Source organism: Zingiber officinale, chromosome 6A (assembly GCF_018446385.1).
Source record: "Zingiber officinale cultivar Zhangliang chromosome 6A, Zo_v1.1, whole genome shotgun sequence".
Taxonomy (NCBI): domain Eukaryota; kingdom Viridiplantae; phylum Streptophyta; class Magnoliopsida; order Zingiberales; family Zingiberaceae; genus Zingiber; species Zingiber officinale.
This window is the reverse complement of record NC_055997.1, coordinates 114,602,586-114,620,615: the sequence shown is the minus strand read 5'-3', so window position 1 is coordinate 114,620,615 and position 18,030 is coordinate 114,602,586. Positions and strand designations below refer to the sequence as shown.

The 18,030-nt window shown below is 45.4% G+C and overlaps 2 protein-coding genes and 1 pseudogene across 2 annotated transcripts; 2 read left to right on the top strand and 1 right to left on the bottom strand.

The window, feature by feature from the left end:
* Positions 1 to 756: 756 nt before the first annotated feature.
* LOC121997562 (GPI-anchored protein LLG1-like) lies at positions 757 to 2,364 on the top strand. Its single transcript, XM_042552031.1, has 3 exons — positions 757 to 1,045; positions 1,120 to 1,176; positions 1,852 to 2,364. The coding sequence occupies exons 1-3, from the start codon at positions 961 to 963 to the stop codon at positions 2,205 to 2,207; spliced, it is 498 nt and encodes a 165-aa protein (XP_042407965.1). The 5' UTR covers positions 757 to 960; the 3' UTR covers positions 2,208 to 2,364.
* Positions 2,365 to 2,821: 457 nt separating this feature from the next.
* LOC121997561 (heat shock protein 81-1-like) lies at positions 2,822 to 6,230 on the bottom strand. Its single transcript, XM_042552030.1, has 3 exons — positions 6,047 to 6,230; positions 5,522 to 5,944; positions 2,822 to 4,576 (listed from the first exon to the last, which is right to left on the bottom strand). Exons 1-3 carry the CDS (start codon positions 6,170 to 6,172, stop codon positions 3,026 to 3,028), a joined length of 2,100 nt encoding a protein of 699 aa, XP_042407964.1. The 5' UTR covers positions 6,173 to 6,230; the 3' UTR covers positions 2,822 to 3,025.
* On the top strand, positions 6,226 to 7,554 carry LOC121995182 (annotated as a pseudogene).
* The last annotated feature ends 10,476 nt before the right edge of the window (positions 7,555 to 18,030 follow it).

Genomic DNA, 18,030 nt, shown 5'->3' with positions numbered 1-18,030 from the left:
TTTTTTATATTATTATTTTATTTCATTGTTCTTATTTACTCAATTTTGTTCTTTTTTTAAGGTTTGCTCTATCTATTTTTCATTTAAATAATTAGACACACTTCTATCTTTCTTTATTTTGAAATAACTTTGAATACACTCATTTTTTAACTAAATGAATTGTAAACTTATTATCTAGTGTATTATTATATCTAATAATAATACTCTGTTTAATATCATAAAATTTATATTTATCTTGATTATCAAAATTCGAATATATGAAAATTTAATTAATAATTTTACATTTAAAAGGTGAGAAAATTAAATTTTATAAAAAAAATATTTTTTAAAAATTAATATTTAATTTGTTAAAAAATAAATAAATTAAATTACCATTTTCGATCTCAACCTGAGGGTTTTTTTTTTAAAACAATGTTAAAGATCTAAAAAAAATTTTCTATTTAGCGCCTCAAATAGGCCGACCATGCTCTTGAATTGGTCCGTCTAATTAACAATCCACCTGGAGTTAGATTGATTATTTTTCAATCCGTCCGAATAACGAGCCGATCCGCCTTGATAATTTTAGACATCACATAAATATTTCAAACTAAGTTTATTGTGTTTATTGCAAATATAATTTTAAGTTATTTTTAAAAGGTGCGCAATGGTTGACATATTATAGGTCAAATATAACAAGTTTAGAAATCAATTGATCACCCTGATTGTGATACAGCAGGATATAATTGGAAATTATTTGATAAATATGAAAGTCAGGTTCGCGTATTGGGTGGGTATTACGACTAAGAACGCGGTTTCAGTAAATCGCTGAATTTCTTTTCTTCTTTAAATATTCGTCGCCGTTTTAGTTTCGGAATCGGTGGCGATCGCCGATTTACCCATCTCCAACGATTTCGTGGTTCGGAGACCTAGACCTTCTCTCCTCTTCCCTTGATCGAAGGAGGCGGCGAACGAAGGCGCCGAATGGACTCGAATCCAAAGCTCTCGTTAATGGTTGCTGTTCTTTCGGCGATCGCTGGATTGGCGGCTGCTTCGAGCTTTATCTCAGGTGATCTCTCTTTTTGGTGAAATTTGGTCTTTCGAGCCTGATTTGGTGAGTTTACGAAATGTTTTTGGCTTTAGATGATGCGTCGGTGCCTCATGGATCTGGTGGTCGGAGCTTGCTCCAAGCAACAACTAGTAAGATTTCATTCTCTGTTTCTTTCTTTACCTCCTTAACCATCTTTTTCTTAGATTTATCCTCGAGATCCATTGCGTTTCTCGAACGCACGTTTTGCCTATTTTTTTCTTTTTCAATAAACTGGGTCAATGATTATTAACTTCGATGAAGAATTTGTAGTCCCTGATTTAATACAACAAAAGCTGTGTTAGTCCCACTCATTTCAGCTCCGCTAATGATCCATGTACCTGAAGACCCTGACCATCTAAGCTATCAGTTATTGATTTGAAAAAGCTTATGCTAATCCATAGCACAGACTTGAGTTAGTAGCTGCGAATGATTCGAGGAGATTTAGCATCATGTAGTTGATTTGACTGTCTTGTTTCTCACTTAGTTTTTCCACATTGTCTTTGCCCATCGTTTCACAAAGAACAGTTTGATGGATTCATATACAGTGTAAGGGAATGCGTCCTTCAACAACAATGAGTAAAGATTTGTAACTCGACATTTTACTAAGGTCATCATATTGCAATATTTGCACCAGTAGCTTTAGCTAAGAGCCGAGTGATTTCATTCATCATGTGAATGAGGGATCATTGGAAGAAACTGCTATGTAGAGTTTTCTTGCTTCTCTGTGGTCATCCATTGGATTTATCATGAATTTGTAGTTTAACTCGTCTTGCATCACTGCCTAGGTTGCCCTGTGAACTTTGAGTTTATGAACTATACAATCATCACAAGCCGGTGCAAGGGTCCCCGGTATCCGGCAGATCAATGTTGCAGAGCTCTCACGGATTTTGCATGCCCGTATGCTGAACAAATAAACAATTTGACGAATGACTGTGCGCAAATCATGTTCAGTTACATCCATCTCTACGGGAACTACCCTCCAGGGCTATTCGCGAACGAATGCCACGGTGACAGGTTAGGGATTTCTTGCATGGCTAGTGCCCCACAGCCGCCGGTCAGTTCACGCACAGGACGCAAGAGCCAAAGCCTTATTTCTTTGGCCTTGCTTTTGTGTGGTCTCCTAGGGTTTATGCTTTGTTAACCAAAGTGGAATAAGTTGTAGATTTCCAAAAGATGCAAGACCACAATCTAATATTATTACAGTTGAGTTAAATTTGATAAAATTGTTATAGGAATATGGCCATGTGTTATCACTATGTATCTATTAATTCGATAGAACAATAAGATTTTTTTAGTAACCCATCTTTAAATAGTTGAGCTCTTGTTCCTCTTTTGCAAGTTTCTGTTGCAGGTCGTATTGTCCCCTTCCATAATGAACCTTGACAAAATGAAAGAACTGCTTGTTCAAAACCCAAAAATAATCAAGTAAATTAGCTCATTCCTGTGTTCCTAAGAGCTGCACAAGACTAAAAGATCCTTATAATACTGCATAGACAATGCAAAAGGTTTTCCCATCAGAAATCATGTGGGTGTTACAGCCCCTCCAGAGGGCTGTAAGTACACGATGAATAATCAAAAGGCCAAAGAATCATTCGAACTATCAGAAATCTAGAGGGGAAAATGGGAAACTAATAACTTTAATGAATTCTTCAATTGATTTAGAACTAAAATGAAAAGAAAATAACGAAAAGGCAGCTTGTAGAGTTCCCACACTGTCACCGATAACCAACCCATGCTCCACTTTGATCTTAGATATTTCACTAAATATCAAATTAAGATAGAATTAAGCAAAATGTCCAAGTAGATATTAAAATAAAATGCACTTAAAGCTTCTATTAGTCTTAAGGCTACTGCAAGGAAAATAGACTTTGTCAAGGCATGGATAAGTAGAGGACACGGCAAAACCATAAACTCAAATTAGCACCACGAACTCCAGCAAAACAAGCAGCATTGAAAAGCTTAGTCAACTTCCTCCATCTTGCTCTCCTCTGCATCCCCTTCCTCAAGGGCAGGCATGTCGGTGTCTTCCACCTTGTCATCCTCATCAATGCTGAGACCTAACTTGAGCATGCGATGAATCCTGTTGCCGAAAGTGTTGGGATCATCAAGACTGAAACCGGAAGTTAAGAGGGCAGTTTCATAGAGCAACAATGTCAGATCCTTGACAGACTTATCATTCTTGTCAGCATCAGCCCGCTTCCTCAACTCTTCCATGATTGGATTCTCTGGGTTTATCTCCATAGTTTTCTTGCTCGACATGTAACCAGACATGGAGGAGTCCCTCAGAGCTTGAGCCTTCATGATCCTCTCCATGTTAGCAGTCCATCCATACTCACCAGTGACCAAACAACAGGGAGAGTCAACCACGCGATCAGAGACAACGACCTTTTCAACCTTGTCACCAAGCACTTCCTTGATGACCTTGCAGAGTCCTTCAAACTTCTCCTTTAGAGTTTCCTTTGTCTTTTTCTCATCCTCACTCTCGTCCAGCTTCAGTCCCTCCTTTGTAGCAGACACAAGCTTCTTGCCCTCGAAGTCCTTCAGCTGGCCAACAGCATATTCATCAATCGCATCAACCATAAAGAGAACCTCATAGCCCTTCTTCTTCAACTTTTCAAGGAAGGGAGAATTCTCCACAGCCTTTTTGCTCTCACCAGTGATATAGTAAATGTCATTCTGGCCCTCCTTCATTCTTGTAACATAGTCCTTGAGGCTTGTCATCTCATCACCGCTCTTGGTGGAGTGAAACCTCAACAATTCAGCAATCTTAGACCTATTCTGGGAATCTTCATGGATTCCGAGCTTGAGATTTTTCGAGAATGACTCGTAGAACTTGTTGTAATCCTCCTTGTTCTCAGCAATCTCAAAGAAGAGCTCAATGCATTTCTTCACCAGGTTCTTGCGGATAACCTTGAGGATCTTGTTCTGCTGAAGCGTCTCTCTTGAGATATTGAGTGGAAGGTCCTCAGAGTCCACAATTCCCTTTATAAAGCTCAAGTACTCAGGAATCAATTCCTCACAGTTGTCCATGATGAAAACACGACGAACATAGAGCTTGATGTTGTTGAGCTTCTTCCTAGTGTCAAAGAGATCAAAAGGAGCTCTTTTTGGCACAAACAAAACTGCCTTGAACTCAAGTTGGCCTTCAACCGAGAAATGTTTCACAGCCAAATGCTCCTCCCAATCATTTGTGAGGCTCTTGTAGAAAGCAGAATACTCTTCCTTGGTGATTTCTTCAGGTTTCCTCATCCAGATGGGTTTCTGTTTGTTGACCAATGACCATTCATGGGAAACCTCCTTGATCTTCTTCTTTTTCTTCTCTTTCTCATCCTTATCCTCATCAACATCTTCCACCTTGCCCTCTTCAGTGTCTTTCTTTTCTTCTTCATCCTCATCATCTGAGATTTCTTTCTCAGTGGTTTTCTCAGTCCACAGGGAGATGGGATAGCTGATGAATTCAGAGTGCTTCTTCACCAAGTCTTTAAGGCGGCGTTCCTCGAGATATTCCAACTGCAATAATACATCCAGTCATTCATCTTATCAGTTAGTACCACCGACAATCTTAATTATCAAACATGGTTGTTGAAACAAAGTACAATGAACAACCAAATGGCAATTACTACAGTTGATTCTAGGTAACCACTATGATTCTATCTCGAAACATAGAGCTTAAAAAGTGAAGGATAAGCAAGTAATCTGTGAAAAATCACACCAAATTTATACAATGAGATAATCTACAACTACAGATAGCAGCCTAGTGAAGCAAAGAGAATATGATTCACAACATCAGTGTCATCGATATAGTTTTGCTAAAAGATTAATATGTCAAACACTTGTATGTTTAACATCACATGAGGATGCAAGGAAATTAGAAGAGAGAAATAGACTAAATACATTTTGTTTAGAGTAATTGCCACATGAAAGATTTCTACATCTACAATAAACACCATTTCTCCATCAAGTTTCATATCATAATTAATTCCACTCTAGTTTCAATCATATTTGAATAACCTATTTGTTGAAAGCTAGTTCCAACGTTAATGGAGTTAAATTTAGAAACTGTTTCGTATACAAATTCAGAGTCATGCATTCTACAAACAAACTAAAAATTCAAAAATTACATATAATCAAAAAAAGGATTTGGATGAAAAATAACTAAACATACTATTAGGAATTCTTAAAAATTCATAAGAAGAGTAATTGTGGAGTACACATAACGCCAGCATATAGATACTTTACAACTCCCCACATATTAAATACAAACTGAGGAATTTCCAGCAATATAGAATTATGCAATCGGAATATTTTCCAGCAATAATCGATTTTATACAAGTTTTAAACTATGGAAAAGTAATTATAAACTTTTCTTCTACAGGCAAGCAGAATAAAGCAAGCAGAATAAAGCAATCCTGTAAACGACAAGCTACATAATGGTTGAGTAAAGTTTGGTGTTACCTGATCCTCCTTGAGGAAGAGAGTGATTTTTGTTCCCCTTCCAAGATCCTCCCCTGAGGAATCCCGGGTAACCGTAAACGAACCCCCAGCCTGGGACTCCCAAACGTACTGCTCGTCGTCATTATGCTTGGTGGTCACCACGACCCTTTCAGCCACCAGATACGCAGAATAAAACCCAACTCCAAATTGGCCGATCATGCTGACATCAGCTCCAGCAGCGAGGGCCTCCATGAACTCCTTGGTACCGGACCGGGCAATTGTACCGAGATTGTTAACCAGATCGGATTTTGACATACCGATACCGCTGTCAATAATGGACAAGGTATTCGTGGCCTTATCAGGAACAATATGGATGAAGAGCTCCGGCTGAGCGTCGAGCTTGCTCTTGTCCGTGAGACTCTCGAACCGGATCTTGTCCAAGGCCTTCATTACAGCCATGACAGCAACAACGAAGAATTCTTTCATAAAAAAAACAAAGCAAAAACGTTGTTCTCATGATCGAGATTAGGGAGGACGAGAACTCACATCGGAGGAGTTACTGATGAGCTCGCGAAGGAAGATCTCCTTGTTGGAGTAGAAAGTATTGATGATGAGGCTGAGGAGCTGGTTGATCTCCGCCTGAAACGCAAACGTCTCTGTCTCGGCAGCCATGGCAGGATCTGTTTGATTCCACTAAGCGATCGGCGCCGGAGATGTGGGCGAAAATGAGGACTAGGGTTGAAGGAAGAGTTGGAATATATAATGTAGCAGAAGCGAAGCGTGGTTCTAGACTCTTCTGTAGATCATTTTCTATGAGACCGGATCAAACGACGAAAGCAGGATCCGAATCCGATAAGAATTCTAGATGTTTCTGTGTTTAAAGAGTCTACGCTAATTAAAATACTTTTCCATTCATATCTTATATTAACTGGAAAATAGTTGGAACGAAGATCAATTTGTCGATAAATAAGATTAAAAATAAAAATAAATAATTCTTTAGAATGTTATCTAATTACATATCAAATCAATTTATTTCCTCGCCCCTTTATTAAATAAAGCTTCGAATATTTACATATACATAAATTGATGTGTGTGGTCTTTTAACATTAATTAAATAAATTTTATGATGTGTTTTTTTAATGGAGATTTTGTTTTTGAATTTGATTGTTAATTTGTTATTATATATTTTGATAAACAATATTCTAAATCGGAAATGTGAGAAAATATAATTTTCAATTTAAATAATTTTAATTCAGCCAAGAAAAGCTCTCCGCCGTTGATGCTTTTTGTGATCAATAAACACGTCAATTAAAGCATTTAACGTCATCTTCAGTCGAGAATTAAACTGGGATTGTGCTACCATTTAGGCTTCGGGCTTCCACGGCGGCGACAAGGGCCCTCCTCCTCCTCCTCCTCCTCCGGACATGACATCCGTAAGCTCCGCCTTGTCCACCACCCTCCCTCGATACGCGCGGTGGTGTCCCGTATGAAGAAGGAGACGGTGCGTCGGGAGCTGCAGAACTGCCACCTTCTCGCCGGGATCTGGTGCCACGGCCTCACGGTACGGCAGCTGCAGGCGCTCCGTGGATCCCTTCCTCCCACTTCGAAGCTCATCGTTGCCAAGAATACGCTTGTGGAGAAGGCCATCGCCGGCACCCGGTGGGAGCCCCTTCAGCCCTGCGCCAAGGGGATGAACGCCTGGCTCTTCGTGCACTCGGACGAGATCCCGCCCGCCATCAAGCCCTGCCGTGACTTCCATCGGGAATTCAAGCTCGCCCTCAATGACTTCACCGGCGCCGTCTTTGAGGGCCGTCTCTATGGGCCCGACGATCGACTTCCAAGCCCTTGAGACCATGCCCACGCGGATGGAATCGTACGCTTACCTCCTCGGCTGCTTGCAGACTCCTGCTGTCTCCTTATTGAGCGTATTTCAGTCGCCGGAGAAGGATGCTAACCAAGCTGCAGAAGGAACCACCGCGGCAGCCTCTTCTGAGAAGTATTTAGCCTCTAATTCCACGTGGCTGGATGCGGATGGATTGAAAAAAAATATTTAAAATTTAAAATTTAAAATGAAAATAAAAAACTTTTTGATAGGCTCTTGAACATGTTCGGCTTTAGGCACAGGTCATAATCATGCAGGCCTCAATTTTTATCATCCACAGTGCTCTAGCATTATAACACCTATCACATCATCAAAAAAATATGAGGCCCACTGTCATATATTCGTTATAACAACATCATTCTTTCACTCACATCCCTTTTAACGTTCATACTCATTATTAAATAAATATGAACATATACCATATTAAATAAAAATATAATAATTAAAAATCACATTAATCGAAATGAGAAATACAATAATTAAAAATTACAATCACTCGAAAATATAATAATACTAGAAAATGAACGTTAATTAAACAATTTAGATATTCTATCTCGACCTAATATCTTTGCATAGGCTGATAGGCATTCATGTATGATAAGTTGCTTCTTTATCATCTGCGAGGTGTCTTTGTTCAATATTTCGTACTCCTTCAACTTCAAGCGACGATTCTTAGTTTCAGATTTGGACAATGCAGCTTTTGCCTTAATCTCCTCTACTTCGAGTTGTTTTTGTTTCAAATCGACTTCGGACTTCTTCACGCTTGTGTACTCAGTGAACTTTGTGATAATATTATTATAGTTTACTGTCAGATCCTCCATGGTCGATTTTACTTTATCTTTTCCCTTTCTTTTTGCTGCCTTTTGCCCCATTGGACGAGTATCTTCATAATCCAAGTCTATACTCACATCTTGGTTGGAGGAGGTGTTGCTTGCTCCAGACTCTGAGGTCCTCGTCTTCTTTGTCGCTACAAAGTGACAATTCTCCACACATGTTCGAGATTGAATGCAACACCATTGTTTTCGGATGGATATTTTTCGTACGCAAACCTCAATATATCTTTATCACTGTGACCACTTCGATATGAACTATAAATACTATTGTAATTTGCGTTGAATCGATATACCTTCTTTTGGATTGTATTGTACCAATGTGACCGTATAACATTTGCACTTCTGATGTTTGAACCTAGGGGAAGATTCTCATTGTAGTAGCTTGCAACCCGTCCCCAAAAAGCATCCGCCTTTTGATCATTGCCGATTATTGGATCATCACTGATAGTGACAAAACTTCTCGCTAAGACCTCGTCTTCAACCTTTGTCCAACTTGAACGCTTTCTTGTACCCTCAGCATTTGAAACCGGCTTTTCTAAATTAACCACCTCAATTGGGGATTCACGGTCGGAAAGTTGAGTCTACGGGACAAAAGTCGGAGTTGCAGGTTCATTTGACATCGAAGGAGTGAAAGACATACCAGTTGTGTGCGGGGTATCATATCCATGAACAGCCGACGGCGTGAAATATGGATGACTCATGTTTAGCTAATATTCGGCGGGAAGCGGTTGATATGAACCTCGAGGGGCATAATTCAGATGATTCATAGAATTTCCAAAACCTTGGACATTTTGAAGATTTTGTGGAGGAAACGACATATTGGGAAATGGATATGGGTATTGATAATTTGGTGGAATTTGTGGATTTTGGGAAGATGAATATTCTTGCGAGTTATTTGTAGAATTCAAGAAATTTGTAAAAAATGTCCTATTATTTTCATCCATTTTGGATAGAAAATAAGATGGTAGGAACTTGAAAAAATAGATGGAGAGAGAATTTTAAGAGTAAAATTGAAAGAGTAGTGAGTGGGAATGAAAATATGTACACATATGGATGGATATTTATAGTCGAAATTTCAAACTAGCGGTTAACTAGCCGTTAAAAAGTAACCGTTAAATAACTAGCCGTTAAAAAGTAACCGTTAAATAACTAGCCGTTATTTAATTTTTAATTTAAAAATATAAAGCTATTATTTTAAAAAATCATTATTTAAAAACTTATATTAAAAAAAAGCCGTTGCATTGCATCTGCCGTTGGTAAAAAAATAAAAAAAAAGTTAACAATTTAAAAAAAGTCGTTGCATGTACCGTAAATAAAAAAAATAATAATAATAATTTTGCACATGGGGTGGGACCGCCCCTGGCCCACCCCACAAACACTTAACGCGTTCAAGCTATTGAACGCCATGTTGGCATGCTGCAACACGGTGTTAATGCACAGTAGCGTTATAACGCGGCGTTTAACGCCGCGTTGTAGGTGCTCTTAGGACTCATTATTTTATGTATTAAATATATATTTATATATATATATATATATATTTAAAGAGAATAGGAAAAAAGCCTCTATAAGCGTCTAATTCTTTTCTAGAGGAATATTTAGCCTCTATAAGAATAAGGGTACGTTTGGTTTAAATTATCATGTGATCCGGCGGTAAGAATGGGGGATCCACTTCCTGAAGGGTCTCAGCTTGAGGACAGATGGAGGGCTAAGCGGTTAATGGCCGCGCCGAGCAGCTGAGTAGGTCCGAGCGGAACCAAAGATAACCCAGTCATGGGCTGGGGTTTCCGACGCCAAGGCGGGAGAACCGAATGGCCGAGCGGGGCGTCTGCTCGGCTGGGACCGAAGGGCCGAGCGGGTGGTCCGTTCGGCCAGGACAAGGGCGAGGGTACAAAGGTTAGCCGAGTGGCCTATCCGTTCGGCTCAGAATATGGGATGTCAGCAAAGGCATGTCTGATGATTATGCCGTACACAAGAGTGCACGATGGAGGATCTCGCCGTCACATCATGGAGAGGTTGATACAGTAGCGGTATGGCCTTATGGACGTCTTTCTGACAGACCCATATCTGGGCATAGTCCTTCTGACAGACACATACCTGGGCATGGTCGAAAACAGTAGATTGCTTCGATTGGCGCGCCCAGGCTCCTTGGAGAGGTCTATATAAGGGCTCCGTTTCTTCACCGGAGGTACACAGGTCTTCTGATTCTGAGACACCTCTTCATCTATTTCCTCGCCTGATTTGAGCGTCTGAGGGCCGTCGCCGGGACACCCCTCCCGGCTCGGTTTTGTTGCAGGTTCGCCGGAGGACTCGAGGATCCAGCATGGAGCGCCACATCCCCAGCGTTCATTGACCCCTGGTTCGGACAGGATCAATTTGGCGCCGTCTGTGGGAACGCACCTGCATCCGAACAGAGACAATGGACGAGGCTGGAAGAATACATAATGTGGCACTCTCACAAGAAGAGTTGGATGCTCTGGTCGAGATGAGGGCCGCCAAACTTGTGGAGCAAAAACAAAAAGCGTCAGCCGAGCGGCGGGAGCAGCAAGCAACATCTGCGTCGGGTAAGCCACCGTCGCATTCCATCGGGCCTTATTCCGCACCCCTGAAGCCGTACCGGCTCGGAGAGATAGAGGATCTTCTTCCGACGAAATGCCTAGGCGAGAAGACAGAAAGGGGAAAGCTCCCCGAGAGGATTCATCTCCCGAGCGGATCAATCGCCAATTCTCGGAGGCTATTCTACGAGACCCTTTGCCCAAGCATTACGTGCCTCCGACGATCGGCGAGTACAATGGAACAACAGACCCGGATGATCATCTGGGTAAGTTCGATAACACAGCTACGCTCCATCAGTATACAGATGGAGTAAAGTGCCGAGTCTTTCTTACCACTCTATCGGGATCGGCTCAACGGTGGTTTCGGAGGCTGCCGGACGGATCTATCACTAGTTTCAAGGACTTTCGAACGGCCTTCCTCCACCACTTCGCCAGCAGTCGGCGTTATCAGAAGACAAGTGTCAGCTTGTTCGCAATCAAGCAAGAGCCGAGAGAATCGCTTCGAGCTTACATCCAGCGATTCAACCAAGTGGCGATGGATATTCCCACAGCCACATCGGAGACAATGATGAATGCCTTCACGCAAGGCCTTGTGGATGGGGACTTCTTCCGGTCGCTCATCCGAAAGCCGCCCCGAGATTATGATCATATGCTGCACCGGGCCAATGAATATATCAACGTGGAAGAAGCGCAGGCAGCCAGGAAAAAAGAAACACCAACCGAACGGGCTCCTCATGCCGAGCGGAGACCCTTAGCCGCTCATCAACCGCCGAGGGGACCAAGGGCCGAAGCAACCCGCTCCCCTCGTGTGAGGTCCCATGTACAAGAGGTAGCTGCCACTCGGCCTAAGCCAAAGAAGAGATGGACCCCTATGTTCTGCTCCTTCCACCGGACGGATACGCACAACACGAGGGATTGTCGAAGTCTTCCCTTCGTGGCTAATCCCGTTCCTAGAAATGCCGAACGACGGTCTCCTTCCATCGACAGGAGACACAGGACCCATGAAGCCGACCGGACCCGCACCGAGAGGCGACATCAACAGACGTCCGATCGGCAGCACACCGAGAGGCGACATCAACAGACGTCCGATCGGCAGCGATCTCCAATACAGGAGAATCGCCGAGCATCCAGAGAACGGTCCCGACCGGCCACTCGGGAAGAGGAAAATAGGAGCAATACTTCCCGCGGCGAGATCAATGTTATTGCTGGTGGGCCGACCGGAGGAGATTCCAACCGAGCCAGAAAGGCAGGCGTCCGGCAGCTCCAGATCCACGCAGTCGGTTGCAGCCAAGAGCGGGCAAGTGGACCGGAAATCACTTTCGGGCCCGGGGACTTAGAAGGAGTCGAAGTGCCCCACGACGACGCCCTGCTCATTAAAGCGGTAATAGCAAATTACACTATTCACCGCATATTTGTTGACACAGGGAGTTCGGTCAACATCATATTCAAGAAGGCGTTTGACCAGCTGCAAATTGATCGAGCCGAGCTGCTTCCCATGACAACCCCGCTCTACGGGTTTACGGGTAACGAAGTTCAGCCGGTCGGACAGATCCGGCTGGCTACCTCAACAACGTCATTTTGGGACGACCGGCGCTCAGCGAATTCCGAGCAGTCGTCTCAACCTTCCACCAGAAGATAAAGTTCCCCGTCGAAGACAAGGTGGGAGAGGTACGGGGAGATCAATTAGCAGCTCGGCGGTGTTACATAGAGATGGTCCGAGCAGAATCCAACTCCGCTCGGAAGGCGCCTCGAATCGAGGTAAATGCTATCACTGAAAAGCCACCCGCCTTAATTTATGAGGAAAAAGAGGAGGTGCAGATTCATCCGACCCGATCGGAGGCCACGACTTTTGTTGCCTCTGATCTGGAGGAGAAGCAGAAGGAGGAGCTGATCCAATGCCTCCGACGAAATCATGATGTATTCGTCTGGTCGACACATGAATTGCCTGGAATTTCGCCGAGCATAGCACAGCATGAGTTGCATGTCCGACCGGACGCTCGGCCGATAAAGCAGAGAAAAAGAGATTTCAGCGCCGAGCAGAACTCCATCATCCGAGCGGAGGTCGAGCAGCTTCTGGAGGCCGGCCATATACGAGAAGTACAGTTTCCGAGTTGGTTGGCTAACGTAGTATTAGTCTCCAAGCCGGGCGGCAAGTGGAGAGTCTGTATTGATTTTCGGGACTTAAACAAAGCATGCCCCAAAGATTTTTATCCCCTGCCCCGGATAGATCAGCTGGTGGACTCTACGGCTGGCTGCGAATTAATTTGTATGCTCGACGCCTACCAAGGGTATCATCAAGTGTCGCTCGCCCGGGAAGATCAAGAAAAAGTAAGCTTCGTAACGGCCGACGACACATATTGCTATAATGTGATGCCGTTCGGATTGAAGAATGCCGGGGCCACTTATCAACGCTTGATGAACAAAGTATTCAGAGAGCAGATCGGGCGGAATCTGGAAGTTTATGTGGACAACATCCTTATCAAGTCCGCCCGAGCGGCCGACCTCTTCAAGGACATGGAAGAAACCTTCCGAACGCTGCGCAAATATGGAGTCAAGCTAAATCCTCAAAAGTGTCTGTTCGGAGCAAAAGGAGGGCGTTTCTTGGGGTACATAGTGACCGAGCGGGGAATTGAAGCCAATCCCAGCAAGGTGAAAGCTCTACAAGACATGCCGCCTCCAAGGAATACAAGGGAAGTGCAGCGATTGACCGGTCGGATAACTGCTTTATCCAGATTCATCTCCAAAACCGCCGACCGAAGCCTACCATTCTTCAAAATTTTGCGCAAGGCCACTAAATTTCACTGGGACGAGGAATGCGACCGAGCATTTGAAGAATTGAAGACATATCTTAATTCTTTGCCTATACTAGCCAAGCTGATCGGGGGTGAGTCACTTTATATTTATCTGTCGTCAACTGAACATGCTGTAGGCTCAGCACTTGTGAGGGCGAGCGGCGAAGAGCAACCGGTGTATTTTCTAAGCCACATTTTAAAAGATGCTGAATCTCGTTACACCGGGCTCGAGAAGTTGGCCTTTGCTTTGGTTCTAGCCGCTCGGCGCCTTCGACCATATTTCTTGGCTCACACCATCATCGTCCGGACAAACAGTCCACTAGGAAGAGTGCTGTTGAATCCAGAAGCATCCGGACGGCTCATCAAGTGGACGACAGAACTAAGTGAATTTGACATCCAATACCAGCCCCGCTCGGCGATCAAAGCGCAATCCTTGGCTGATTTTGTGACCGAAGTGCAGAGGCCAGAGCCGGAAGCTATGCGGAGGATATATGTGGATGGGTCTTCCACTCGGCTCGGAAGTGGTATTGGAATACTGCTACTCTCACCCCAAGAAGAAAAGATGCACTTATCTGTCCGGTTGGACTACAAAGCCACCAACAATGAAGCAGAGTATGAGGCCCTCATAGCCGGACTGCAGGCAGCACGGCATGTAGGAGCCAGTCGGGTGACACTCTATTCGGATTCACAATTGGCCGCTCAGCAACTTTCTGGCACCTTTGAAATCAACAGCGTTCGGCTTAAGCTCTACGCTGAAGCCTTTGAAAAACTCAAAGCTACTTTCCGAGAGGTCCTTATTCGAAAGATTCCCCGAACGGAGAACCAGGTAGCCGATGACTTGGCCAAACTAGCAAGTTCTATAGTGCCGGTCACCATTCAGCAACCAATTGAAAAAGTATTGCTGGTAGCGCACGTCGACCGGATGGAAAGCCTCACGTTTCCAAGCGACTGGAGGACACCCATCATAGAGTTCCTCCGCTCGGGAGCCACACCGGCTGATCGGGATGAAGCCCAGCTGCTCAGGAGGAGGGTCGGTCGGTTCACACTCATCGGTGATCAGCTCTACAAGAAGGCTTTCTCACGTCCGCTATTGAAATGTGTGAGCTCGGAAGACTCGGCTTACATTCTCCAAGAAGTACATCAAGGATCGTGTGGAGGGCATCCGGGCGGACGATCATTAGCTAAGAAGATCCTGCTAGCTAGATACTTTTGGCCAGCCTTACAAATAGACGCCGCTCGGACAGTATCTACATGTCTTTCGTGCCAGAAGTATCACAACTTCTCCCACCGACCGGCAGAGGAGATGAAGGCATCAACCGTCTCATGTCCGTTCGATCAATGGGGAATGGATATCGTGGGTCCATTTCCGATGGTGACCGGGCAGAGGAAATTTTTGCTGGTGGCGGTCGATTATTTCTCCAAGTGGGTGGAAGCCGAGCCACTAGCCAGGATCACCGAACACATGGTCAAAAAATTCATATGGCAACACATCATCTGTAGGTTCGGTATCCCTCGCCGGTTGGTTTCCGACAATGGGCGGCAATTCACAGGGAAGGTGTTAGAAGATTGGTGCAAAAGCTATGGCATTGAGCAACACTTCACGTCCGTGGCTTACCCCCAAAGCAACGGTCAAGCCGAAGTAGCTAACCGGGAAATTCTCCGTATTCTGCGCGCTCGGCTCGACCACGTGGGAGGAAGTTGGCCGGATGAAGTGCCGGGCGTTTTATGGGCCATCCGGATGACTCCTAAGGAAGCGACGGGAGTCACACCTTTTCATCTGGTGTACGACGGCGAAGCAGTCATCCCGGTTGAATTCGGCGTCGAGTCCGTCCGGGTCCAATTGTACGATGAAGACAACGCCGATCGGAGGAACATGGAGCTGGATTTGATTGACGAGGAACGAGCCAAGGCATCCGTTCGGCTGATGGCATACCGTCAACGAATGAAGCAAAACTACAACCGCCGCGTCATTCCCCGATCATTCCAGGTCGGCGACCTTGTCTAGAAGAAAGTCAAACCGGTCGGGGACGTCGGCAAGCTTGAAGCACCGTGGGCAGGTCCGTTCGGGCGCATATTATTTGGAGGATGAGGACGGCCGACAGCTAGATAGACCGTGGAGCGCGAACCACCTCCAGCCTTACCGGGCGGGGTGAAAGGTGTGCCAATGTAAATCATCCTGTGTACTTTTTTCGACTGAATATTTGAAATGCAGAAATGAAAAATCAAGAGAACAAATATAAGGCATCGTCAACAAGGAACGAAGGCCCCGCGTCGTTTAGCCGGAGGTAAATGGGTTGAGCCAAGCGCTCGAAGATCGAAGACCCAGTACCTTCCGGATGGAGGTAAATTATCCGAGCCAAAATGCTCGACGAAGCAGACCCTGAGCTGTTCGGCCAGGAGTACGTTCTCCAAGCTAGGTGAAAAGGGCATATGGATTATCCGAACCAAGCGCCCGAATAGTAAAGGCCTCCCAGCCGATTGGATTCGCAAGCAAATGACCCGTGCCGTTCGGCCGGGCACAAAGACTGTCCAAGCGCGAGATAAGTTATGAAGGCCAAGGTCGCTCGACCTGGTAAGGAGTTAGCCTTACAGGCCGTCTAGCCTAGACGCTAAACCGTAGAGCCGCGCCGATCGGCTATAAACATCCGCGCCGACGAGCTCCGTCGTTAAAGATCGAGAGCCGCGCCGATCGGCTATAAACATCCGCGCCGACGAGCTCTGTCGTTAAAGATCGAGAGCCGCGCCGATCGGCTATAAACATCCGCGCCGACGAGCTCTGTCGTTAAAGATCGAGAGCCGCGCCGATCAGCTATAAACATCCGCGTCGACGAGCTCCGTCGTTAAAGATCGAGAGCTGCGCCGATTGGCTATAAACATCCGCGCCGACGAGCTCCGTCGTTAAAGATCGAGAGCCGCGCCGATCGGCTATAAACATCCGCGCCGACGAGCTCCGTTGTTAAAGATCGAGAGCCGTGCCGATCGGCTATAAACATCCATGCCGACGAGCTCCGTCGTTAAAGATCGAGAGCCGCGCCGATGAGCTCCGTCGTTAAAGATCGAGAGCCGCGCCGATCGGCTATAAACATCCGCGCCGACGAGCTCCGTCGTTAAAGATCGAGAGCCACGCCGATCGGCTATAAACATCCGCGCCGACGAGCTCCGTCGTTAAAGATCGAGAGCCGCGCCGATCGGCTATAAACATCCGCGCCGACGAGCTCCGTTGTTAAAGATCGAGAGCCGCGCCGATCGGCTATAAAATCCGAGTGGAAGACTGACGAGCTCCGTCGTTAAAGATCGAGAACCGCGCCGATTGTCTATAAACATCCGCGCGACGAGCATTCGCAAAAACTAAATTGTTTAAGTCCGATCGGCCGTCGGTTTGCCAATACTTCGCATTCAAACAGTATAGCCAAGCACTAAACGATTTCGAGGAAAACGAGTCAATTGATTAACCTGATCGGTTGTCTAGTGGGAGACACGTATAGCTTAACTGACTCTACAAATGAGCACCAAACAGACAGAAGAGGGCAATGAAGGACAGACAAAAATAGAAGCAAAGGAATGCAATTAGGCCGAACGACACGTACAAAAATTTTACATCCGCCGAGCGGATGAGATACAGGAAGTACTTGGAAGAATTCGCCTCACTCCGAGTCCTCAAAATTGAAAAAGGCGTCCGGGATATCGTCAATCATGGCCGCCAGGTCAGAGGCTGGAATGTGCATTCCCACAGGAAGGTGGCCACTCTTCTTCAAGTACGCCATGGTGACCTTGACCGCCTCAGCGAAAGTGGATGAGACGTTGCCGCCGAATTTTGCGTCGAACCGCTCCGAGCGAAGGTAGTCTTGGCGCGCTGCTGCTAGGCGACTCGGCTCCCCTTCCTTGTACTTTCTGAAAGCCGCTCGGGAAGCGATAGGTGAATCTTGGAGGACTTTCTGGTCCACCTCCGCTTTAGTGCGCTCAGCAGAGCGCCCCTCCCGTTCGGCAGCTAGTTGGGCTTTCAGATCCTTAGATTGCTGATCTAGAGCTCGGACTTCAACTTTCATCTTGTCCAGATCAGCAATCGCCCGCTTCTTCCGGGCAGTAGCGCGTTTGGCATCCGCTTCGCGCTTCTTGACTTGGCCCTCTAGCCGAGCCACCTCTGTAGACAGGTCGCGCGGACTTCTTCTGTTCGGCCTCGAGGGTTTGTTTCTCTCGCTCGGCCGATGGACCCCCTGACACTTGGAGTTTCTCCAGGAGATCCTCCAGCTCGGCTAGCCGATGGCTAGTGGCGATTTGCTCAGCCCAGCGCTGTAAGGGAAATAATAAAATGAGGAACCGAACAGTAGCATAGCACAGAAAGAAAAATGAATTTACCTGAGTGGCCTGCTGCATGTTGTTATCGCCGAGCTGCTTGGGCGTCATGAGGGCCACTTGAATCTGGGCGTCCTCGAAGAGCTTGGCGAGCGGGCCCGTCAGGGTTATTTCATGA